The following is a 25,061-nucleotide window of genomic DNA, read 5'->3' on the forward strand; positions in this document are numbered from 1 at the left end:
GAGAGAGAGAGAGAGAGAGAGAGACAGAGACAGAGACAGAGACAGAGAGACAGAGACAGAGACAGAGAAACAGAGAGACAGAGACAGAGAGAATCTGTGGGAGTCTGTGTGTGAGAGTCTGTGGTGTATGGGAGTCTGTGTGTGTAAGTGTGGTGTGTGAATGTGTGGTGTGTGAAAGTGTGATATATGACTATGTGTGTGACAGTGTGTTTGTGTTCATGGTGTATGAATATGTGAGTGTGTGTGAGTATGAGTGTGTGCTATATGACTGTGTGTACATGTGAGTGTGGTGTATGTGTTTGTGTATGTTTGTATTTGTGTATGAGTATGTAGTTTGTGTAAGTATGTGTGTGTGTGAGTGTATGTGTGTGTGGTGTGAGTGTGTATGTGCCTCCTGTAGCCGAGAGACTGTATTTCATTGGAGAAATGTGCTAAGATTTACGAGCTCCAGATGATCCCTGACAACCTGTGAGAGTCTGGTGCCTTTCGCTGCCTCCACATGCGCTGATATGAGAGTCCCAGCGAAGCTCAAACCTTCGCTGAGATTTAAGGCTGGAAGCACGAATCTCTAGCATCAGAAAAAGAGTCACTAGGCGATCTGACCAGAGATGAGACCCAGCATCAGGCTGGAGAGTGATAAAGCAGTGCCCTGTGGAGCGGTCAACAGTGAAACCTCTCCTCGAGCCCCTGCCTGGGGAGGGTGGGGGGTGGGGGCTGGTGAAGGAACCCGGCAAAGCTGCTGGTGGCCCTGGGCATGGGCTGGATCTGTCTAGGGTCACATGATGGCTGCATTTATTGAATCGCTTTGGTCTTTCTTGCATGTAAAGCTATTAAATACAACCCACACCAGTGGAATCTGCATTGTCGGCAAGGCACAGTTTCCATTTCATGCAGGGTCAGCCAGGTCCTTCTGGTGCTATCCAGTGTGTCCTTCGATCCTGGATCCCTGGCCCTAATAGGTGAATATTCCATGCCATAGGTGAAGGGATACCCAGTCTCCACTTAACATAAAAGTTTCTAATGACGCCCCGAAGGACCGTTCCCCTGATGTGCTCACCGCCCCTCTTATTGACCTCAAAAATCCTCCTCGGACTTGCTTTAGGCCTGCCCAAGTATCCGCTGGTTTCTTCTGCCCCTACCTGAACTCACATTTTACCTCTCTACTATGTGACTTTCATCGTGGAAAATGCAACTCACTGCATATTTGCACTAAACTAACTTGGCATCCAGGGACAAAGTACCCCAGGCAAATGATGTCCTCTACTGATGGAGTGTGGTTTGGTAGAAAGAAGACTCCAGACATGGTTCAGTGCTGACTTAACCTTGAGCAAATGATGTCCCCACTCTGAGCCTCAGTGCGTTCATCTTCAGAGGGCACTGATAATGCCTAGAGTGGGCACTAGTCTGGGGTACAGGGAATCAAGTCTGTGTTGTCAGCATAGAGCCACCAGTAATTAACCCTTCCTTCACCATCCTCTACCTGCTTTTTCCTGGTAACCAACCTCCCCCTACATCTCAACCGTGTGCATTCTGCCCTTGCCTCAGCTTGCCTGAGAGAACAATATTGTCCTTATTTGGAAGTTCCTCTTTGCTTCCACCTTCCACCCGTGTTCCTTCCCACATGTGTGCCTCCTCTCCTTTCTCCTCTAGCTTATACTAAGACTACAAGTTTCCTTGACTTAAACTTGCTTCCTCAACATAGTTTCTCAACCTGTCTCATAGTGGAAAGGTCATTATCAAACGTTTTGCCTGAGGTGGCCTGGAACTGTAGCAAGACACAGGTAGCATATATCTATCTATACAATGACAAGAAATGTGACAGAACCTCACAAAACATCATGTATGAGAGTGGTCCCTTCAAGAAGAAGTTCCCAGGAGACCAGAGACATGATGCTACTATTGGTAAGACTTTCCATTTCATGTCCCACCTTGTGGGATGTGTAAACAATTTCTCAAAAATTCTAACCTAGGCTCCAAGGATGGTTCACGACCTTAAATTTCAGGCACCATTTTTATAATACAATGTTGGAAGTGGCATTTATCCACACCACTGAATTTGTTTAAGTTAAAATTTAAGAGTCCAGACCACGTATTTGTTATCATCATCCAACCACATCGCAGAGTCAAAAACTAGAAAGATGAACTACCAAGATGTCCCAGTGGGAGGCAGCCCAGTGCTCACATGTCTTATACCACACCAGACTCATGAAGAGCATGGCTGGGGGATTTGACTCCGTGCTTCAGAGCACTTTCTCCTCTCCCCTGCATTTATTTCCCTGCTGCCACACCGCAGCTAACTACTGTCTACAACTCTAGTTCCAGGGACCTCTGATGCCCTCTTCTGGCCTCCACAGGCTCTGCACACATGTGGTGCACATAGAAACACAGACAAAACACCCACACACATAAAATAAAAATAAACCTTTAACCAAAGGGAAGCACAGCTCTTTTGTATTTTGAGACTACGCTCCTACTTGTTTTGAACAAGGCTCTTCTGTTTTCTCTTCCCTATGCCACTATCCTTCTGAATAAATTCTTATCTAGAGATAACCCAAGTGACTCATTGATTTGGCAGCCAATAGCTTTGCCACTTGGATACACTGTGCAAGTGAGGGACACACTGTCTCTCCTTCCTGCTTGCTGGCTTAAAGACCAGCTCAGATACATTCCTCATGAGCAATTTTCTAAGCCTGCTCACAGTGGGGCAATATGTTCTCATTCTTCTCAACCATGTTGGGATTTCCCATCAAGCCTCGGAGCTTGTTGCCTTGTGGCCATATTTCCTTATCTTGTTGAGTTTGTTTTCTGTTTTGTCACAGCATGCATTTCTCCCCTGCCCCACCCGTCCGTTAGCAAGCAGGCTTCAAGTAGGCAGAGGTCATTCCTCTCTCCCACAGCTTGGCATCCCCAACATAGCTCCCAACATAGTAGGTATTTCACCCATCCCTCTTTCTGTCACTTCCCCAAGAATTCTGCCATTTCAGCATTTATTTCTGGCTCGTGCCATAAAATGGGATCATCACCTTTCCCTCTGCAGTGTTGGAAACTCTTCCTCCTGATTTGGTCCCAATTAAAAATAGACATATTCGTTAATTCCTTCTTCCGGCCATTAATGCTCATTGTAACATGAATGATGCCTACTGTGCATAGGTCAGAGAACCAAGTGCTTGCATTAACGATCGCAGAGAACTTGGAAAGGTGGTACAGCATGGTAATAATGAATAGGAGAATGCGTAGATAATAGATAGGCCATAGATAGATAGACTATGGTGGACTAATAAGATAGCTTGGTGCCAGAAAACACAAGTATATGATCAAACTTATGAGATAAAAGACACTGGAGACTTAATGAAAAGCCCCTGGATTATGCTTAAACGGGGAAAATGTCTTAGAACGGGCCATCTGGACTTAGGTCTTCAAGAAAAGGAGGGTCCAGAGTCTCAAAGAATCAGACCCATGCATATTTCTACTTGGTATCATTTCCTACACTAACCAGTAAAACCTTGGTCCTATCTAGACATGTAGTGAATATCCACTAGGTAAATGAATGACAGATGCTGAAAAGGGGAGCAGACCCCGTGTGGAGACAGCGGTTCATGCAGAAAGCATGCATGTCATGCTTGGGGGACAGTGGGGGACAGCCTGGGGAGGGACAGCGGGGGAACAGCGGGGAACAGCGGGGGACAGCCAGGGGAGGGACAGCGGGGGGGGGGAATAGTGGGGGACAGCCAGGGTAGGGACAGCGGGGGACAGCCGGTTTCTTCTTCTGGACAGAGACAAGAAATGATGTGTAAAGTGAAAGAGGGGAAAGAGAAAAGAAAAAAAAACATCAGGGAATGAAAATAGACATCTCTGTCAGGTTTGGGTTTGACCAGATGATGAGACACACCCTATTGTCTGTCCATTCATCTATTGATATCATTATTTATTAACTGTGTGGTATGTGCCCAGGCACTGTGCTAAGACCCAAGGATCCAACAGGGAGTAAAACACAGTGTCTGCTTTCAAAGGTCACGCAGCCTTTCGTCAGTCGGGAACTAGTAAGTGGTGAGGCCACCGTTAGCCCAGAGGATTGTTTTGTTCCCAAGAGAGCAGAAGTTTTAGCTAAAAGGAGCTTTACCATGGACTGTGTCATAATGGCAGAGTCATAATTGCAGATGATCTGAAGGCAGTAAAGAGGATTTAAAACTTAGGGAAGAACTTTTTGCCCAGAGGGTTGTCTGGGATTTTAGAATGGCCAATTAAGCAGCTATAAGGTGGGGAAAAAGTTGATTTATGACCATGCATGAGACCAGGTCTGCTGGTCTCCTTAGCTCTGGATCTAAATCATGATGGACTGGGAGGGAGAGGAAGGCATGCCGACTTTTGGGGGCTTGGGGTTGGCCATATTATCTTTTCCTTAAGCATATGTCCACAGAGCCAAAGTTGCAAATAGATTTTATTAGTAGCCAGAAGACTTTAGGTTTGGAGACAAACCGCCAAGGGTCTGATGGTATAGGGCCAGCCATTAAAATGCAGACAGAAAAGGAAGGTAGTGAATGGGGTGGGGGAGGGGTTGCCTTTGATGACAGCTTCCTGAGGAAAATCTTGGTTGAATGGTCTCCGACCTCTTCCAATTCTAAGATCCCGACCTGATTCAGAGATTTTGACCTCACTTCCGAGAATCTCACTTTCACCTTTTTTTTTTTTCTTTGTTTCTCACTCTTTTGATCCTCTAGGATGATGGTCTCCCAGAAAATGAGCATCAGCTGTCAGTAGCCGGCAAGATCAAGAAGCATTTCAACACGGGCCCCAAGCCGAGCAGCACCGCGGCAGGAGTTTCTGTAATAGCAGTAAGTATCTGAGATATCCACCTCCAACTTTTAAAAGCAGCCCTCCCCGCGAGACAGGCATCCTCCCCGCGAGACAGGCATGCCGGGGAGATTCCTCCCAGAGACAGCCTAGTGGGTCATTTCTTCAGACAGCAGCGGAGGGTGTGTGTATGTGAGGGTTGTTTCCCTGGGTGCCTCGTTATCCAATACCTCCAGGGTATCTAGCAGCATATATTAATTTCATGATTTTTTTTTTTTTAAGAAAAAAAAAAAAACCTTCTCTCCCCAAACTGGACTCTATACCCGTGTAAACTTCTTGACTCCCAGGTAAAGCGTTCAGCGTCTTTTTGCTAGAACCTGGAAGGACAAGGAAGCAGAGAGGGAGGAAACATAGCAGAGAGAGTCTGGAGCAATGTAGACATGTACGCCAGATCCAGAGGAAAGCCAAGACAGAGCACAAAGCAAACACTGAGATTCAGAGAGCGCGAATTGCAGGAACACCCAGTGAAGTCACAAGGTTTTGCTCCTTAGAAATTTGTTTAGTTGACAACGTTTATCATTTACCACTTTATTTGATGAAGGTGCCCTGAATTTTGTTTTCCTGTCCTACACATACAGGCATACACTCTACGTAATCTGGTAGGTTCTCTAACAGAGATTAAATTGGTCTGAGAAACTAAAACCTCAAACTTCCTGGTGCTAAATTCTAGAGTGCACACATATACATCAACGTCTCACATAACTTGAGTTTTTAACAATTTCCTCTTTAGCCAGAGTATGTACGCTTTAGCAGCACACTCAGTGTGAGACCCACTTGGGCTGTTTCCCTTTTCTCAACAAAGAACTTGAGGCAGGACGATAGAAGATCCTGGGAGAGCATGCACGCTGCAGACAGCCATGCTGCTCCGCTCATGCGCAGTGTGCAGTGGTCGGTCCTTGATACCGGTGTCTCGGTGTTCTGATTTTCTTCCTGGTTTTGATCTCGCTAGAGTGCCAAAGCTAAGACTCATGTAAGGGGCCACTTTGACAGTTATGAAGCAGGTCTCCGTTAGTGACTGTCTGGCAGGGTCTTCCTCACTTTGCAAGAGGCACGAAGATGTGCTTGCTCTTGCTGTTGGAATCTCACAGTCCTCCAGGGACCTTTTTTAGTACATTGTGGGTGATGACACGTGAGTAAACTGATGGTTATCCATAGAATGTAAACTCTTTGGGATGTTCCTCAGCAACGCTGAGGTTTTACACACTCATGTTGTACTTTTAGCCTCTCTTTATCTCTTTCCAAAACTCAGTGGGGAAAAATATCAACTGTCCACCTATTTTCCAGGATGTTGGCATTCTTTGTCATCAGCTAACATCCACCACGAACATTTGCAAGCCTCTATCTCTCGGGAAAGCACGGCTAAGACAAAGTTCTATTTTCTTAGGTCTGGATATTCCAAATGGGCCGCCATTTTTGGAATGAGTGGTCAACACCAAATGCCCACAAAAAGGAATGTTTCTCTGCACCCGTTTGGAGCTCATGGCTGTTACAGAGAATGTTTTTCCCACCTGGGCCATTTTTTCCCCCATAATTTCATTTTAATTGGTCTTTGGTTAAGTTTGCCTTAGCTGTTCAGTAACGGTTTGTTTAAAGTGTTCTGGGAGTCCTGTAATGACTATAGACAGAGACTTCTGTGTGATTTTCCAGTTAGCACAGGATACATCTTTGAGGGCAAATCCTATCTTAACTAGACACTGATAAATTCTGAAACCAAATATTTACGAATTTCTTATAACTTCATCAAAACATCTCAACGGAATATCAGTGGTCACTGATAGGTTTTCTAAGCATCAGGACTTTACCATTTTGAATGCAATCGTTTTCTTTGTTTTTGTTTGTTTTGCTCCTGGCCCCGTATATTCTGCTGACCTAGAACTCACTATGCAGTCCCTGCTGGCTTCATTCAAACTTGAAGCAACCTTCCTGCCCCAGTCTCCTGAGTGTGGGTCATTGTACCCAGCATGAATGCTATTTTGGATTCGGAGGTCTCAGTTATCTCTGACATATTTTCCACGGCAGTCAAACCCCCCTGTAACTCTGAATTGCACACGAGTTCAATGAGTCTTTAAGTCGCTTTAGGCATTACACAGCACTTCGGTGTAATCTTTATGTTAACCCCTGTCATTCAAATCTCAAGTATGAAAAATATCAATGTCAAAAGAAAGGGACTGCAATGCCCCTTCCCCAGGGTGCGGTTCCCACTCCAGTATCTCTGCTTTCTACAGGGACCCCTGGGAAGCTTCCAGGCGTAGGGCGGAGCTGGGAATTAGAAGATGACCAATATGATTGCCTTGCTTTCAGCTTTCAGAATAACACTGGCAAACTCCATAGACTCGTTTCTGATCCTAAGTATAAAGACTATTAGTAGCAGTTTTATCACAAGGAAAAAAAAAAAAAAAACCTTATCATTAAATAATCGTCCCTTCCAAACTCCTGAGTGTGACTACAAAGCAATACTCTTTTGTGAGACAGGACTTTAGTGGAAGGTGAAATAAATACCTTTTATGAATGGTATAGTCTATAGAGGCCACTTGACAATTTAATAATTCTGGTTTTATTCCCCCATGATAAGAATGTCTTCAACAAATATAACATGGTGATTATTTCTGTTTGATAAAGTAAAAAATAAGTTCCTTCAAGCAGATTTTTCCCCCCTGAGCAAATATATGTTCCTGGGAGGCTATGAAATTGACTTTAAATTGTCTTTATCTTACCTAGTGTTTTTTTTTTTAATTATGTGCACTCCTGCAATTTTTTAAAAATTAGATTGGAGTATCAGTTTGTAGTTTTTTTTTTTTTCCTTTTCCTTTTCTGGAAACAAATAGGTATGCCATTGGTCTCTGTGTGGGATTTGTCTTTCTTTAGTGAGAAATCTACCTGGCACAAAGTAGCAATGGTTATAAAGGAAATCATGGCATACCCTGTTTCTTGAGAGACACAAGAACAAAGGTGTGTATGGGCTCAGCAAGCGCCCTCTGCTCACAAGTGCCATTTCTGAAACACAGGAGAACTCCTGACCTGAACCACATGATCTTGTTCCTGTTGCCCCCTCTCCTGCCTTCTTTCTCATTCCAAACATTATTGAGGCCAAAAGAAGGCCACATGGTGGCTTCATACAAAGGCTCCACAAGGGTCCCGAGTTGGCTGGGAGAGTAATTAACAACTGGAGCTCTTGGGAGTCATTGGGGCTGTTCTGAAAGGAGGGAGGTTGATGGAGCATCATTGAGTCAGGTAGTGTAGTCAGCGGAGCATCCGAGGTTGTGCATGAAACTGAGGTATTCTGTCTCTATAAGGATTCCATTGTCCTGCCAGCTTTCATAGCAGTTGGGCAAGGAGAGGAGAGGAAAGAGGAGAGGAGAGGAGAGGAGAGGAGAGGAGAGGAGAGGAGAGGAGAGGGAGAGGAAACAAAAGGTTATTAAAATACAGTGTATAGACATGAAGTGGAATTAGAGATGACATTTTAACGGTGGCCTCTCTGAGAGTGGAAGGGGGAGGGGCATGATTAGATTTGTGCAGCTTGATGAAAAACCCATGACTAAGATGCCACTTCCAATTTTTTCCCTATTTAATGCTGTTTATTGTTTTAGTTGATAATTTTCCTAATGCTTTAACATTGTCCTTTTGAATTTTGCTCATGCAAATAGAGCATTTCAGTCTAATTGAACAAATCCATACTAATCAGCTAGTAATTGTGGTTCTGGAAAGCCGGGTTCAATAGCCCTTGCGCCCTGCTCTCTGGCAGTCCGCCTGTAGATGGCGCTAGAGAACTAATAACTGGTCGCCCTCTCTGTGGCCAACCTACCACCTTCCAGAGAGCAAGTGTGCTACAATGTTTCTTTTCATAAAAGAAAAGAAATGATACATTTTTTTGAAGATTAAAACCTCATGTTTCTCCGAACACTAGGATAGCCTAGTTTCCAATCAGAACACCGAATCTCAGAGTGGTGCCTAGTTTAAATGCCTAGGACCCTGGCGTGTTTTTGAAATGCCTTTTGTGCATTAGAAGTAGAATCTGTCAGGAGCGTCAAATCAGTGAGACACTTGAAAAGACTCCAGAATCTCTCTTCCGAAGCAAGGTGCATCCTGGGTGGGCACAACAGGGCTCAGGCAAGGAGCGGGGCTTGGGAGTTGAGGCTTTTATTCCCAGGTAGCCAAAAGCTAACATCTTATTCCAGAATGGACAGTAGTGGGAACTTACCCTATGTAGTATTTGCTGTGTCTTTTGTTAACGCTAAGCACTTAAGTGTACATATGTGCTTTTTAATGTACACAGAAAGCTTTTCTGTTTCTTTTTTTTTTTTTTTCTATTTCATTTTATTTTCCCAGAGAAACTCATCTTCTTTAGTTCAGGAGTATTAGAGAGAGAGAGAGAGAGAGAGAGAGAGAGAGAGAGAGAGAGATCAACGCTCTCTTAAATCTAAATGCTTATGATTTTGTCTCATTCCTTTCCTCTTATATTTCACAATTATAAAGCTGTGAGCTTAAGTCTACTGTATCTTACTGGGAGGGTGTCCAATCTGTGTATTCACAGTGACTAACACTGATTTCAGTTTAACCATATATTTTCTACTGTATAAGAGTATATTTTCTACTGTATAAGAGGTGTTTATATATCTTTTGAAATTGAGCACATGGTTAAATGTGTAAATATTCAAAAACCTGATTGACAGACAAATCTACCCTATCAAATTGGCATCTAGGATACTCGTAAGGGATCTTTGTTTCTTTACTTTTATTTTACTTTCAATGTGCAGATTATGTTATTAGCTAGCTGCTCTGCAGGAAAGGCCCCATCACTGTGTGTGCGTACGTACGTAGTTAATGAAGAGCGTGGACTGGAGTCTTAATTCTGGAGCACAATGTTGATCCACTGAGTTGCCCCATTTCTCTCTGCTCAGCTGGACCACGGGTTTACCATCAAGAGATCAGGGTCTTTGGACTACTACCAACAACCAGGAATGTATTGGATAAGGTATGAGATGGTGCAGCTCAACAGTCAGTGTTTCCATGGCAACGTGCTGGCAGTCTCCATTTACCAGTTCCTTCAGTGGATAAACATGTTTTTGATTTGTTACCCAGTCCATATGCTGCTTTATCGGTTTCATTTTAATCTTGATTGAGATGCCACACCCCCTCATTCCTTTTTTTCACCCATTCTTCACACTGACATTTGCCGGCTTTCTTTCCATCGCACATGCTCAGTATCGATTTCCCCTTACGGTTAAAAGGACAGTATATTCCGTGCTGATGCCAAAGCCTTTGCCTTTTGTTGCTGATTGCAGCAACGATGTTTCCAGTGGTCTCCTGCCCTGTAATAAATGGAACTACAGCAGCACTTCAGTGTGTGTTCTATAGAAGTATATACTGTCATTTTAAAGTTACCCAGCCCAGCCTTAACCCTCTCAGAGGATGAGACAATGCATTTACACCTTAGCAGTAGAAACGCCTCCCAGTACAGCGGGCTACAGAATGCATTGTGTGTGTTGGTAAGCTTGTGTTTTCAAGTTCTCCACCTTTTCGTTTTGTTTCTGTTTTACCGTTCCCTTCCCCCCCTCCCGCCCACCCCCCAGCCCCCTCTCTATGTACTAGCTCCTGCATGAATTTACTTTCTGAATTTTGTAATTGTCAGATTCTTTAGTTGGCTTCTCTGCTTGAGCAAGGGGGTCTATGGGAAGTGTGACTTTGTTTAACCAGCTTATGAATTCTGTCCCCTCATTTCCAATTCCAGTCAATGGCGCTGGCGTCTCCTGCCAGGGGCATTGTGTGTGTGTATCTCTCTAGAGTTACCCACAAGCAAGATGGCTTGCGATGGTTTGAAAAATGAACTCTGAGAAGTTCTAGGGAACTTCTCTTCACCTTAATGTCTCCAAAATGATCTCCAGGTAAAAGCTCCATGATACAGCACTCGCCCAGCTTTGGCATTTGTTTTTCAAATAATAGAGTCTATTGGTTGGTGCAGCACAGTATCTGCCTGACACCATTTCATGGATCAGACTGCCAAGTTTTACATATATATATATATATATATATATATATATATATATATATATATTCATGTGTATATAGATACATATATACTTTTTATATAATACATATACATTTCCCCTTTGATTATTGCTCCTAATTATTTTTTATAATTAGGGTCTCAAAACAAAGGGCTTAGAAAAGCAAAACATTCAAAGAATAACCAAAACGTAATAAGGTCATGATCATTTCTAGGTCTGCTTATAATAGGAAAACACCCTGGCTCGGTGAGAGGATTTTCCAGAAAAGACTCTTTGTGCCTTCAAGATTGGTCCGAGGGTGGGGATCCCACATCTAGTGTTTCATTTACCTAAGCAAATTAGCTCTGGGGGAGGGGGAGTTAATTATGATTTGCCTGCACACAGACCCAGCTTTTGACTTTCCAACACTGAAGAGAGTGCAGAAGAGTACACAGCTCACAAATGCTGATCTCCCCGGTAGACTGCGCGTGCTGTGCACACTCGTGAAATGCTCAGAACCTTTCCAGTGCCCTTCCAGGGCCTTTCCAGAGCACGGCTTTGTGCCCAGAGCAAAGGCTAAGCAGAAGCCTACCTGTGGTGATTAGCCTTCCTCCCTTTCATACTTTATGCAAATTGAGCCGTAGTGTGGTGGTGATGCAGCCTTTCTTATCCTATGTGTCCTGTCCTGGGGCGGCTCAGCCAGACGTCTACATGTAGAATTGATAGATGGTGAAAAACAGGCCTCAAGTGTGCCTAATTACATCTGGACTTATTTGTTTTTTGTTTTTTTTAAGCATCCATAAATTCATCTAATCTCAGAAAAAGGAACATTCTGAGGAATTACAAAACTTATAGAATTAAGGGTAGAGGCAAAGTAAACACAATAATTAATGCACGTGACCCAGTATTAAAAAGACTAACTGCAAGCCAAGTGACAGTCCCCATCAGCAGACAAAATGACACATCCCTGAGTAACGGGCGGGAGCAGATGGGAGATAATATCTTTCTTCTTCCACACATAAACTGCTCTGCTTTCCAGCTGGGGGCAGTAACAACAATGTTTATAGTTACTGCCGCACTAAACAGCATACACAGTATGTAAAGCTAAACTGGAGACATGACACTAAAACCTCATTGCCGTCTATGCTTAATTAGGAAGTTTTATAATGCCATTTAGCCCCAGAATGAACACGCTCGCTCTCCTTGCTGATCACAAACGCTTCCCTTTTATCTCCATGGAAGTGGGAGCATTTATTTACCCACAGTGGCAGGCCAACTCCTCAAGATAAACCATCCTTGCCGGCAAAGGACCCCAGTCCCAGAGCTTGTGTTTGTAAGCGCTTGTGGCTGTTCACACTGTTCTGGGCAGAGTACTCCTGGGTCCCACTTGCACTTACAAAGTAGCTCACAAGCTCACTGGGCTATTCCACGACCCCTGAGGCCTGAAACATTGCTTCTCCCCGCTGCAAGTCACAAGAAAGCACACCCTGCTCTATGCCTCCCTCCCCACTGCCAAAGTGGGTCTGGTTGCATCTTTTCTACCTCTCTCAAGTGCAGATGTCCCCGTGGCCCGTGTCGTGGCCAAGAACACGCAGAAGAGACTTCTGCGTCTGAAGTCCATGCAGACCACCAGGACCATAACCAAAATGAACTATTGGTTAAATAAAAACAGAACCGGCCAAACAAACAAATAAACAAACCAACACAGGAGGCCAGCTCTGTGAAAATGCTGAATAGGATGAAGTGTGGAGGTGAAACAGGACAAAACTGGTTGAGTTCCCAGGCATGACATGACTAAAATGTGCATACTGGTTTCGGGCCCCTCCCGAAACAGTGAGTAATGAGGCAGACCCTGACAGCCAGGCGCTGGCTTTAGGAGGCTATTAAATGCCGTCATGCTTGGCTGTTAAAAGGAACGGGGTCTATTAAATGTATCTTGCTGGGTGCAGTTTGAAAGAGGTGTCCCTATTGATGCCAGACAGCACCCTCAGCACACTGGGAGCACAGCAGACCTCTGCCCACTGAGGCCTGCTTTGTGACCAGTTGCTTTGACCTTGTGCTGAGCGCCAGAGCGCCAGAGGCTGCCAGAGGAAGTAGATAACATGGGATTGACCGCTCCTTCTAGCTCCCACCCCAACTCCTGGCTTCTTCTGTAACAGGGGGATGAGTTTAAAGCATTCAGCAAGTCATAGACAAATTTCAAAAACAATCGAAGTTTGGTGACACTTTTGGCTTCCAGAGAACAGTGAGCATTGGATCCAGCAGTTGTTCCTTAGTAGCCCCTGAGTGATGGCTCAGGCCAGGTTCAGAAACTCCAGAGCACTTGATAGCTATTGCTGTGGCAAAAAAGTCAGGAATGGCTGGGAGTGGTGGTACACGCCTTTGATCCCAGCACATGAGAGGCAGAGGCGGGTGGATCTCTATGAGTTTGGGGCCAGTTTGGTCTATGTAGCAAAATCCAGACCAGCTGGGACTCTACAGTAAACCTTGCCTCAAGAAAAAAAAAAAGTTAAAAAATAAATAAATGCAGTTCTAGAGAACCACCTGGGGCATGTTTCACCAAGCCACACTGATGGCTGTTTAGTTTTGATTTTGTTTCATTTGATTTGTTTTCAGAAGCCTCTTGTGAGAGAATATATATATATATATATATATATATATATATATATATATATATATATATCTGTGTAACTTCAACTTGTATCTAGAAATGAGGGAAAACCACGAAGCCTAAGTCCTCTCCCAAGTGGTATGAATTGAAGAGAGAGTCTATTCTTTTCTCTGGGGTCCTGGACAATTCAGTATCTACTAAATACTCTTTGGTATCTATTTGTCCTTCACTGCCCTTCTTTTAAGCTTTTTTAAAAAGTCTCAGTGACGTTTAAAATGCTGTCCTTGAGAAGAGGATTTACATGCTGCAACAAATGAGTGGAGCCAAGCCTTCTTCCTGTTTTATTTTTATTTTTAAAGTTTTATTGGAACACAGCTACATCCACTCATTGACATGTTGTCTGTGGCTGCTTATGCCCTATTGTGATAGTTGTATCATAGCCTGAAACCCCAAACTCGCCTATTTGGCCTATTGCAAAGTTTCCTGACCCCTGTGTTTAAGGGTGAGGGCTAGTTCTAAATTAAGAGTACCATCTATTAAAAATGCAAATTTCATGAGAATAAGGATGGGACTTATGTAAGGTGGTATTTTAGCCCAAGTAAAAATGAATAATTGGACTCAAAAGAAGGAATTTCGAGGTCGAATGTTTTTTTTTTCATGGCTTTATATAAAAGGAAGGGTTAAGGTAACCAGACAACATCTAAGATAGTCTGTAGCTTTTTCATTTTTAACAACCCAGGAATAAATAAGCCTTTTGGCTCAGCTACAATTGTACTTGCAGTAAAACCACCCAGCCGCTGACATACCTGTGAGGCTTAGTTTATGTTTTAAACTTTTACAGATTTGCCTAGGCTAAGCCCTGCCGGTGGTGATTGACCGGCTCACTATTGCGATGAGGGGCGGCCACATGGCTGTTCAGGTTCTCTTCCATAAGGAGACAGGGGCTGCAGAGCAGATGAAGGACCCTGATACCAACACCCTGTAAGGGCCACCGCTGTAACCTCTGCTGGAGGCTAGGAAGGTGACAGAGCCAGGCTGGTTGAGACTCCTTTAAACACCTAATCTCAAAGTCCTGTGTCTGATCAAGATAGCTAGCACTGAGGCACACAGTCAGACTTCTCAGGAAAACGGGCCATGACATCTCAGAGAGTCACCTTGAGGAAGTCACATGGACTGGTTCTATCCTCGTGCAAGCCTGTCTTTTTTTTTTTTTTTTTTTTTGCCATTTTAAGGGTGACTTTTACTCTAGTGAAAATCCTCACTGTGTCTCCAGGAACTCTGGCAAGGCCCCCAAAGGACACAACAGCCAAACAAAATAGAACCGCACTAACCACAGCAATAAACACAGCGAAACGAGGAGGGATACCGGGATCGATTTGTTAGTTTAATTTTAATGGCAAGCAAATTATAACGTAGTCCCTACAGGGTGAGGGTTAGCAGGGAGCGGGTTCCTGAGATGAATGCTCTAGCCTCCTAGGTAGCATGAATAATGGATGGACTAAAAGGCAAAACGCACAATAATGTTCTTTTATTAATGAAATGAAGACTCGTTGTGATGGCTGGCAATAAATTAGGAAAAGCCGAGAAGGGAAAGTCATCGACACTTGCGCCTTTGAAAAATGTAGTTTCCTAAATCCAATAATTACTGCCATGACAGAAAACATCGCTGCACAACAGAAATGAAGTACATCCCTTGCGAATCCTGCCTGTATTGCAGAGAAATATTTTTGATCCATAGACTGTATGGTCTATTATTTGCTAAGAGAAAACACAGCCCATTACAGTGGATTGATGGCGATATTAAGCATCCTGGTGGCATTCCATAGGTGAACACATTTTTTTTTTCTGGGGCTTAGGCATTGGAAGACCTTCTTTAGTGCGTGCTCATGGAATCTAGAAGACAGTGAGGTAGACAGCATGTCCAAGGTCACATTATTAGCTGGGCTAGGACAAAAGCTAATTCTCCCAATTTCTACCCACTGCTGCTTCCAAGAGGATTAAGCTAAAGCTGCCAGACAAGACAGGCTTTACAGAGATATGTAGTGCCTACAAATAGCAAAGATAGAGCTGATTCTATAATCCATACTCCTGGATCTTGCCAGGGCTTCCCCTGGTAGTGTGGTATTTCGCTGTTTAACACTGCACAGGGACCAGATGCAGTTCAAGTTCATTTGTACATACTTTCAAATTTAACCTCAGAAACAAGGATTTAAAACATCTGAGTAGAATGTAGAACATAGCCTTACTTCATCAAGAGAAGAGGTCATTGTCCAAATAATTCTCCTGGTTAGGTTCTCCTTACATGTCAGTGTGCCTGGTACTGTGGTAGGCTCAGAGACAGGATAGATGTTAATTCCTTCCTGGGAAGCTATATATGCTGTGCGCAGGTCCCTGAGTTGCTGTGCTAACTGACATATTACAACCATCTGTCACCTGCTACAGTAGCAGCCAGGGGCTTTGTCAGAGTCAAAAAGCTAATGGTTTGTGGTGGGTACTTGTGGTAGTTCTTCTATAGAGGACGGGCTTACATTAGTCTGTTTCTCTACATCATTTCATTTTCCAATGACAATGTATTTTCAACCAAGCACCCCATATAGAGAGTGGGGACAGAGACATACATACAGGCATCTGCAGTAAGTCATACTTGGTTACCACCGATCAGCCGTGGAATCCTAAGGGCTCCTAGCTCACCTCTAACCTGTGGTAATTAACATCAAAATTTGATACTACAGTCTTGAGATTCTCTTAGGGGCTCTTAATGGAATGGAGACTCTCTGAGGAGACATTTGGGATTTCAATGGCAGGTCTATACACACTGGATCCAACACAACCACAAACACTGAGCAGAATAAATTACAAAATAAATCTGTCAGGAAGTCTTATGTGTTCATGGGACATTCAGCCCACACCTTAAGACACATCCACTTTGCCAAGGTAGGCAGTGAGGAGGAGACACTGAGAATATCTTTGATATCTGAGAATCTTGTGTGGGTGATACAAAATAAATGAATAAGTAAAGTCACCTCTCAGCCATTCAGACATGGCCTGGAGTTTAGACACAGCATTTCAGAGGGCAAATTACGCTTTAAATGCTTTGGGTTGGGGGGGGGGGTTCTAATCTGTTCACATTTGCATGACAAATTGCTATGAATACATCTGTTTTCTTGCTGAATCCATACATTCTGAAATGCACAGTTGTAAAAAGTAAACGGTATATGTCTGAGAGGTGTGCCAATTTTGATAGCCTTAATTAAAATTCTAAATAAATCACAAAAGGCAGTATTAACTATGATCAGACACTGCAATGGGCAAATGGATGAGTAACTGAGAAACAATTTTATAAGATACAAGGATAATTTTGCTCATATTTGAAATGTATTAGCTTCTGAAGTAGTAACTCTATTCATTTCTTGCTATTTTATATTATTCAGAAAGTGCATAATCACCTAAAATAATTTTAGATTAGATGAGAAGTATGTGAAACATGCACAGTCAATATGCCACAATCTCTTAAGTATGCTGAAGCTTCTGATTGTAGCATGGAGGAATTTATATTTACATTAACTTTGAGAAATCTGTACATAAAAGGTGGTAGGAGAACAGTGGGCAATTAATAACAAAAGCTTTGGTCAAGAAGGTTTTTGCCAGAAGGAGTTTACTGGGTGATGTGAAATAGTAGATTAGTTGTGATTAGGTCTTGGATATATACATTGGGCTGGGCAGAAGAGGTCATGTCAGGTGGTGAGCAACTCGAGCCAGGATGCAGATCTGAGGACAACCAAGAGAAGTCCAAGACATGTCAGTGACTGCTTTGATATTTTGGGGAGAAAGCCCAGACTAGATTGGTTTATTAACACTTATTATCATCCATAACCAGACAGGTCTGTGGGTGAGTTCTAGTTTTGGTTTTAGGTGGACTGAACACTTACTCAAAGCCCAGTTTCCTTCTGGTCTCCACACCTGTCTCACTGTGCTATCTCTGACTTCAAAATCATGTGGTGGATAAGATTAGAGAAGCCGTCATCTGGAAAACTGGAATTCATTGTGAAGGTAAATTTCCAGAGAGAGCGTCAGGGTGTCCTGTTGACAGGGTAGGTGTCTATCCTAAACCTGTCAGCTTAGGCTTGCTTCTAGCAAGCCTACTACTTCACCTCTCATAGATAGTGTAGGACCCCCTTCCGTAGAGTCCGTGTGGGGGTGGAAAGGCATTCAAAGGGAAACAAATGCAGAATTGACTAAGGTAAGCAGGACAAAGGGGTGTTATTCTAGAAGAGCCTCTGTCTGATAAAGATTCACAGTGATCCATCAGTGATCTACTGATGTTACCCATAAGTTTTGAGTAATAACAGGAACTAGACACTGGAAAATTTTTACTGTCAGTCCTTTGCCAAGACTGGGACAAGGATTGAGACTTTATGAGGAATTATAAATAAGCTGGACTTTGTGGAAATTGACCTGTCAGCTGCTTGCAGGATGTACTGGAGACTGGGTACCCCAGAGGGAAGTAGGTGACCTCTGTTAGAACTCTTCATATTTCAGTAGCCACAGGGTTCATAATGTATCTATTGCGTGCTGTGAACTGTGGAGAATTCAGAGGAGGCATCTAAGACTTGACCGTGGCCCTCCACAGACTATCAGATGAGGAGGAGAACGGTCATGATTTATGCTGGACGCACCATGAACATACTACGTACCACACTAGAAGTGGGTATGGACGAGCATCCTAAAATGAACCACAGTTCACAGAGCTCAAAATAGAATGTGCGAGGGCTCAGGGAGCAGGGGCTTAAGGAAACAGATACCTTCTGGGTGGTCTTTGGTTACAGTTACTGATAACTACTGCAGTGACCCAGATGTGCAGGAAACCCTTCTTTCTGTGGTGAGCACGACACCGAGAAGGTCACAGTTCCCCAGATTCACAGTGGGTTGAACTCACTGGATCCTGATTTACTGTTCCCCATGATTTTCTCCAATGGGCAGCATACAGTCTTGGGGATGAGAACAGAGTTGAAGTGAACTGTGCAAGCGTGGAGACTCTGCTGTATCCTGTTACAATAGATTACAGAGTAAATGCTTTGCTTGGGCCTTGTGTAAGACATGCATCCGATTCTTAGTGTAGTGTATGGGCAAATCCCTCCACTTACTGAGCCTCAATATCAGTCCTATAAAGACAGAGCACTGATCAGAGGTGCCCCGGACAGCCCCTTTTCACTCTTAAGCATCTGTAAATCCAATAGAAACTGCCGTGTGACCCTTAGTCCAGGACCTATGATCACAACACACCTTTCTAAGAAGTGCTGTGAAATTAAGGAGCATATAAGCACACAAAGGCTCATCTAGGAGGGTGAACATTTAGAAGGCTACTAGTTAGGGAGATTGGCAGGTGGACCTGAGCACTCGATGGCAGAGGGGCAATAGTCAGGGAGATTGGCAGGTGGACCTGAGCACTTGGTGGCAGAGGGGCAATAGTCAGGGAGATTGGCAGGNGGCAATAGTCAGGGAGATTGGCAGGTGGACCTGAACACTTGATGGCAGAGGGGCAATAGTCAGGGAGATTGGCAGGTGGACCTGAACACTTGATGACAGAGGGGCAATAGTCAGGGAGATTGGCAGGTGGACCTGAGCACTTGATGGCAGAGGGGCAATAGTTAGGGAGATTGGCAGGTGGACCTGAGCACTTGGTGGCAGAGGGCCAAGGAAGGAAGAGAGTGAGGAAGGTGAAAGTGAGGACCGACTGTGCACAGTCTGTGCACAGGCTCAACCTGGATGCCACCAGCCTCTGAGTGGACTGCATTCTGTGTTTGTAGAGAGGCGTGTCATTTCAGGGGCACGTGACTTAGAGCAGCCGAACAGACAGGTAATCATAGGTGGCTAAGGGAGACCAAGGGCTGAACATTTGAAGGTCCTTGAGAATTCAACAAGGAGAATCACAGAGTCTATTTCAACAAGTCTGCTGCTGAATTGTCGCCCAGGGAGATGCACGAGCGCAGAGGAAGGGGGGGGGGGGAATTGGCTTGTCACAGGAGCCTTCTGCTCCCACTGCTTAATTTTAGAACACTATCTTGCATCAAGTTACAGAGGAAAAAAAGAAAGAGTGCCTCAGACCTCTGTAAGCCTTGGCTTTTAAAACTTTTCAGAACATCCAGTTTTATCTACAGCAATTCTGTAAGTGTGAGAAGAGGCCACGCCTGCTCCTTGTGTTTAACGCTGAGGGAGCTGAATGAATGGCCAGAGTCAGGCACAGGCAGAGCGGTGGTGCACGCTCCCCGTGCATCCTTCCATGTCTGACGGCCTGCATTCCTCTGTCAGCATATTCTATCCAAAGCCAGGGCGTTTTCCAGCCCCAGAAAGGTAGAAATACAACTGTATTTTTTTTTTTATGACCGGGAGACGAGTTTATATTACCCTTGGATTAACTACAGAATGCTTTTTATGTTAGACAGACTAAATAGACATCTGTTTTCTACAAACATCCAACTCCACACAAACAGAACGTTCTCAGTTTGCTTTGAAAAGCAAAATACCATGTGTTGTGACTTTACAACGTTTTAAATAAAGTTAGGAATTTAGGTTTGTGAGACTGAGGCTTTCGGGTATAAGACCGAAACCTACACACAGAAGGTCCTTTAAAATTCAACGAGGGGCAGGCTCAGAGCAGACATTTCAACAGAGCAGCCATTGGATGGTTGTTTTAGCCGTTCTGTGAAGCGAGAAGTGAATTATTAAAGTTTATCGCCCTCATTGGCTTCTAACAGTGTTACTCAGCGCGTGGCATGCATCGTTTTTAAAGTGGAAGCAGCTCAGCTTAAGTAAGCCATTTACTGCCCCGTTCTACACGCTGCCGCTATCTCGCTCTTTATTACTTCATTTTGGAACGTTGATTGCTTTCCTTTAGGTCTAAGACGGTTCTAACAATCTAATGCTATTCTGCAATGGCATGAGCAGCTCAGTTTTCACTTTGTTCTCAGAACCAGGCTGGCTATAAATTTATCTCAGTTCTTTGAAGAAACCAACAGTAAAATTTCAAGAGGAGAAAATGGCGGCAGATATCCTCACAGAGGGAAAATAATCTCCTAAAAGCAGACTAGCCTCCAGGCTATGTCCCTTTAAATGGGGGCTTACAGGCAATGAGACTTTGCCTGTAAGCCATATTCAGGATTCCATCCCCCCCAACCCCACACTCCCTGCTTTGAGCCTTGTACCTGCTTCTCTGCTTTCTGTCAAAGTTTTTCTAAAATGGGCCAGTCCCTCCCCTCCCCCATTAAATCTGAAATGAAGTCATGCTTTCCCTATACTACTGATGTTGTAAATAACTGCTGGGGCTAAAGCCGGGTAGCCTATCTCAGAGATAATCTGGGGTTTCCGTGGGAAAATTAGGGATAGAGACAAGAGGTTGGAATTCTCAGAGAAGAAGAAGATTAAAAAACAAAACAAAACAAAAAAACCAACAACAAAACCAAAAAAAAAAAAAAAAAAAAAAAACTCACTTTTATAAACATTGACTTTGTAAAGCGGAAACCCATAGAATGTAGTCCCTGGGATTAGTTTCATTTCAAGCCAGGATCCCTTGCAGGCTTTGGTTTCGTTAAAATTCACCCAACCCCTCCCAAGGTTCTGCCTTGTCCCCTCGTCAGCAGACAATAAGATCATTTAGGGTGAAAATCGCTAATGCAGGCAGGGCTTGTGACTATGTCCCCACCTCTGACAACTCTATCACCCTTCAGCTCTGTTATCCCTGTGCCCTAAGCTGCTTGTTGGCCAACATGACCCAAGGGGCTTTCTTACCTGTCACACACAAAGGACTGAAGCTCTGTTTAATGTGGGGTGATAGAGAGGAAGCTGGTGGCACTGGGTAGGCTGCTCTCTGCGACATTGCCCGTGCCTGCTGGCTTCGTGGGCAAAGACGATGATTGTTGACCTAAGCAAGCCGTGAGGGGCAGGTTAACCTGGCCGACCAGCATACTTTCCAACTGCAAACCATCTAGAGTCTTCTCTGCCATGACCCCTGGCCTAATTGTCCTCTTTCTCATTTTATGCCCCTGCTAGACCACCGCTCTTGATAAGGAGAGGCAGGTTTTCCGACGAAGACGCAACCAGGATGTGAGGAGCCGGTACAAGGCGCAACCAGCTCCACCGGAACTGAACTCGGAATCGGAGGACTACTCCCCCAGCTCCTCTGAGACTGTTCGCTCCCCCAACTCGCCCTTTTAATAAGACCCTTTTACTCGAAGTCCTAGCTTAACCCTTTAAGACTCTGAGATTTCCCCCTCCCCCCCCCCCAAACTTCTGTAAAACAGGTTCATCTGATCTATCTAGCACTCAGTGCTGAACGGCAGAACAGAAAGTGTGTTTTGGGTACCTTTGTAGCAAGTTCCCTTTACTGAATGAGAAGGCATGTGGTGTTTGTGACAACGGTAATTTGCTGCTAATAGGGGTCCTTTAAAGGGTTAAGGCTAATTTGCGATTTTTTTTTTTAACATAGAAGTAATGAATGTTTTCATCAGTCAAACTAGGATCTGCAGTATGTAACATAGCACATGTTAGCCCTCTGAGTGCATAGAATTTTCTTGAGAATCCTTGCTGGGGAATTTTTCAGGCCCTTGAATATCTTCACACATATTTCTTGATTTTTACTGCAGACCAAGGGGCGTCATTAAGACCCCAAAAAATGTCCACACAAGAAGAGTATAGAGGATGACACACTGCCAGTCCGTCTCTGTGGGTTTAGAAAATGACAGGTTGTATAGCATCAGCAGATGCACCCATCTTTTCTTAACCATCTTAGGAAGATGGGAAGCCCCTGTCCCTAAGTGGTAAGCTGGTTAAGCTGCAGAGACGTCTCTGCTCTGATTGGAGGGAATTAGGTCTTGTGGCAGCCTAACCCGAGCGGTTGACAGTGTCTCTCCCTGTCTCCACACAAAGATGTGCTGAAGACGCCCCTGCCATGCTGCTTCCCCATTACCTGCTGCTAGTGCCAGGCAGACCCTCGGGGAACCACCTAGCCTTGGCTTGTGCTTGGTGCGTTGGGATCTGTCTGCTCAGGATCAGAAGAGCTCAAGAATCCACTGGTAAACAGAGCAATAAATTACCAGGTGCTCTACGGGGCTGGGAATCCAACCAGCAAGGGAAAGCAAGGCTCTGTGTTGTTCTGTTTTGTTTTGTTGTGTTCTCAGCTGCTTCTCTACACAGGACCGTAGCCACCGGTGTGAAACCAACACAGAATGGAAAAGATCTGGGGCAAGAGGCTAGTGCTTTGCAAAGAGGCAGAAGGGAAAGTTCAGAGGAAACACAATCCAAAAGGTTCTAAAACGGGATTCATAGAAACAAACCGATGCCATGGTAACTCTAGGTACCAGGAAGTCAGTACCAGCAAGTCTCCCAGGAGACACCTTGGAGGGCTGAAGCGGCCACTCCCACTCATGATTTTCTTTACTTTAGTATGCTCTCTAGTCCTCCCGGGGTGGGGGATGTGTTGCTTTTCTGATTTGGGGCCAATGCCTGCCTGGGGCTGGTTTTTCACTCCTGCTCCACAGTCTGTCTCCCAGGCCTGCATTTCTTAGGGAGCCGATGGTGTTTCAAAAGCTTGTGCTTTCGCTTCACTACATCCCTGCTCCAGAGGGATGCGGGAGGCAAGACCCAACTCAAACATTGCCCTAATGTTTTCTCGGCCTTGACTCAGGAGAGAACAATTTTACACTCCAGGACGGCTACACGCCCCTTACTTAAGCTCATTCTTGCTTTGAATGTATTTTAATGTCTTGAAAGTTATGAACAATCTTCCCATAGTCAGGTCTTGATTTTCGAGCTCTACATTGATCTGCAACTGCTGTGTTTATACATAGTCATTAAAACTATGTTCTGCACATTTATAGATTTTTAAATGACAGAATCCCCCATTTCCTGCTCTTCCACATTTAAATATAACATTTATTTTGGGTTTTTTTCCTTTTTGGGAGTCCAGAAATGAAACACATAAAATCACAAAATGATATAAATCCGTATATTATTTGAATTGGGTGTTGGGACTAAGGCCAGGGCACAGACCACCAGGAAGTGTGTCAATCTGTAGACAGAGGTCATATCGGTGAAAGACTAGAACTGGTCCAAAAATCACTACTCCCTGTGAAACAGAAAAGCGAAGCGCTATTCTAATCAGCATGTGATGGCATCACTGAGCCTCAACGCCACGTGTGTGACTATAAAACACCCTGTGGCCAATAGCAGATCGCCACTTCCCTTTCTCTGAATTACTGCTTTCCCCGGTCATTAACGTATGGCCACAGCATCCTGGGGTACAGGCCCACGGTGCAGGGCTCTGGAACGTTTCCATCAACATTTTCTCATCGGGCTGCAGAAGAGCAGCTCAGAATTCAGAGCCCATTCAGAAGGGCGATCACAGCACATCCCTATAGAATTTCAGTGATCTACGCTGAATAAATAGTGGAATGTAACCTGTCAAGTAGAAATATTGAGCAATCAGACGGAATGCAGTTATTCAGTAATCTTGCCAGCGTCAAGCTACCAAGATCTTAGATGTCAGAGCTGTAACTCAGAGGGTGAACAGACAAGCACAGGCTGATGACTCGGTGCATCCAGACTGCTTTGGTTTTACCCAGTGCGAATATCCTCCCTTCAACATTCTCAGAATAGCTCCAATTTGAAACAATTAAGTGGTGGTGTTCTTTGAATTTCTATAACCAAATCAATCTTATTTTTTGTTTTGTGTATCATAGAACAACTATGTGCCATTGTGGCTGTGTATCGCTGTAATTACCCACTGAACCATCATGACTGTTTCCATTTTTTTTGCGTATTGACTATATAACTCTTATGGTGGTAGTCTGGTGATGGGAATTGCCCTTCCTTTACTAGCAAGACCAGTCTTGTGGTATTGAAAGGATCCTTTTGGTCTGAGAGTAGAGTAGTTGAGCACTCCTTCATTACTTGCTTCCTGTAAATCAGTTCTATAGACGAGACCCATTCTATTAATGAATACATTTCCCTCTCCACATCGTAGAAGGAACCACTTTATTTGTCATGATCAATAAATATGTGAATTGTTCCAAACCATTAGAAGGAAAAGTTAAGGTCTTCAGTCCCTGGAAATGTTCTGGCTATAGTCCTTACCTAACTCACACGTGGTGTGTATTAACTTAAGTCGAAGGGAAATAAGAATAAACAACGGAAAACGCTTGATGCTTTGCGTGCGTTCGCTGAGCCTTCCCTGCAGTCTGCTGAGCCCGCTTTTGAGTGGTGGTTAACAGGCCTGTCACATAGCGTTGAGAGAGAACAGTATATCTGTGAATGAAGGCTAAAGTCGCAATCCTTTACCCTTTGAGGCATATTTCAGTTGAAAAAAAAAAAAAAACAACAACAAAACAACAGGAAAGAAAAATTGTCTCAGAGTGCCACAGAGCTACCGAATCACCAGGACTCAAGCACGTTAAATCATGGCTGTTTGCTGGCCAGAGGCATGGGCTAGACAACTCTATCCCCCGTGCTGAAGTGCAGTAGTGCTGAGGGAGAATTGTCTCCATATTATTGCACTGCCTCTAGCCCTTCTCTGGGTAAAGCCCTGTCAGCGTTTCCATGATAAACTCCTATTCTGGAAGGTT

The 25,061-nt window shown here is 44.2% G+C and overlaps 1 protein-coding gene across 8 annotated transcripts in view; it reads left to right on the plus strand.

The window, feature by feature from the left end:
- Positions 1-24,817, plus strand: part of Dclk1 (doublecortin like kinase 1) — a 293,977-nt gene extending 269,160 nt beyond the window's left edge. For 4 of the 8 annotated variants that reach the window (XM_021195918.2, XM_021195919.2, XM_021195922.2 and 1 more), the window contains 2 exons: positions 4,719-4,832; positions 21,493-24,817. In XM_021195918.2, coding sequence (XP_021051577.1) covers positions 4,719-4,832; positions 21,493-21,657 — 279 coding nt within the window. In that variant the 3' untranslated portion in view covers positions 21,658-24,817. Of the gene's footprint in view, positions 1-4,718; positions 4,833-9,749; positions 9,824-21,481 lie in introns of all 8 variants that reach the window. The other 4 variants (XM_021195921.2, XM_021195924.2, XM_029537365.1 and 1 more) reach the window with 3 other exon arrangements.
- The last annotated feature ends 244 nt before the right edge of the window (positions 24,818-25,061 follow it).

This window comes from Mus pahari, chromosome 4 (genome assembly GCF_900095145.1).
Source record: "Mus pahari chromosome 4, PAHARI_EIJ_v1.1, whole genome shotgun sequence".
In the NCBI taxonomy this organism is placed as follows: domain Eukaryota; kingdom Metazoa; phylum Chordata; class Mammalia; order Rodentia; family Muridae; genus Mus; species Mus pahari.